This window comes from Diaphorina citri, unplaced genomic scaffold (assembly GCF_000475195.1).
Source record: "Diaphorina citri unplaced genomic scaffold, Diaci psyllid genome assembly version 1.1 scaffold3231, whole genome shotgun sequence".
NCBI classification, from domain to species: Eukaryota; Metazoa; Arthropoda; class Insecta; order Hemiptera; family Psyllidae; genus Diaphorina; species Diaphorina citri.
Window position 1 is genome coordinate 146 of NW_007380642.1, and position 1,140 is coordinate 1,285.

Sequence of the window (1,140 nt, forward strand, 5' to 3'; positions counted from 1 at the left end):
TGTATTCGTTCTTACCTTTGGCCTTTTTATGGAAAGAAAAATTTAATAGGTACCGAATACCGAAACCACCTTCTTCCGAAGTTCTTCCTTCTTTTTATCTACAACCGAAACCGAAAATTTTGAAATTTTGAAAATTCGCGCCATTTGTGACAACCCGATCGCAAGTATAGGGTAATAGAAAGTCGCGTGATATTCATCTCGTGATTTCCGCCCGCGAAATTTTTAAAAATGCCAGATGAAAAATAATCCCGAATCGGACAGTTTTCACAGCAATATCAGTAGATTCCTTTTCCTTTGGGAAAATCAAATCTAATCAAAGCGAAAGTGTACTGTGTAGTGAAGAGCGTACAGGAATTGCAGTAATTCATTTAACACCTTGAAATTTGGCACTTGATCTCTCCAGAGTAAGTATGTGTTTAAAACGTATGATCCTAAAACCTAATCTACCAGAAGGAAAATGTTAATCCAAAGTCATCCTAGAGACCACAGACAGTTCTGATAAGAGAAAAACCCATGAAAAACCAGAGTGAAGGAACACTATTTTCCTTTTTGGTAAGTACTTATAAGGAGGAATACAGCAAGGGTTGAATCAATAAGAACAGCTCTTATCAAACTCCCAGATATTGATGTAATTACTCGGGTACTTTTGTGAATTTTATAAGGGTGGTCTAATCCTACATCAGTATAGTGGTGGATTAATGGACTTTCTTTAGACCACTCATCCTGTTTAATGTACTAGATACCTAGATAGGTACCTACTGCCCATATCAGTAGAGTAAATATTAATTATGTACTAATAATCAACTTCACTATTAGATTAGATCAAAACAATTTTTTTTCCAGGTTTCCTAGCTTATTGCCTGTCATGGAAGCTAGAAATGTTAAAGTACCTTTAGAATGTAGGTAAAAAACAATCTGCTTGGAAATCAAATGTTAACAAGATGGTGATGACTTTGGACTCGCTATATCCAGAATTGAAACTTCAGATCCTGACATATTTGGACATTCATGAATTGCTCATGTTTTCCCTCGTGTCCAAGCAATGGTATGAGTTCATCTCCTCCGATGTGGTGTGGCTTGAACGATTCAGGTGAGAAAAGAACACAGTGGCATAGAGATGACCTCTTATTTCTACTATTT

General features: G+C 36.3%; 1 protein-coding gene across 1 annotated transcript in view; it reads left to right on the forward strand.

Moving 5' to 3' along the window:
- The first annotated feature begins 257 nt into the window (after nucleotides 1-257).
- The window catches only part of LOC103520112, a 9,650-nt gene continuing 8,767 nt past the window's right edge, over nucleotides 258-1,140 (forward strand). The window contains exons 1-2 of the mRNA XM_026831360.1: nucleotides 258-552; nucleotides 844-1,090. Coding sequence (XP_026687161.1) covers nucleotides 942-1,090 — 149 coding nt within the window. The 5' untranslated portion in view covers nucleotides 258-552; nucleotides 844-941. The remainder of the gene's footprint in view (nucleotides 553-843; nucleotides 1,091-1,140) is intronic.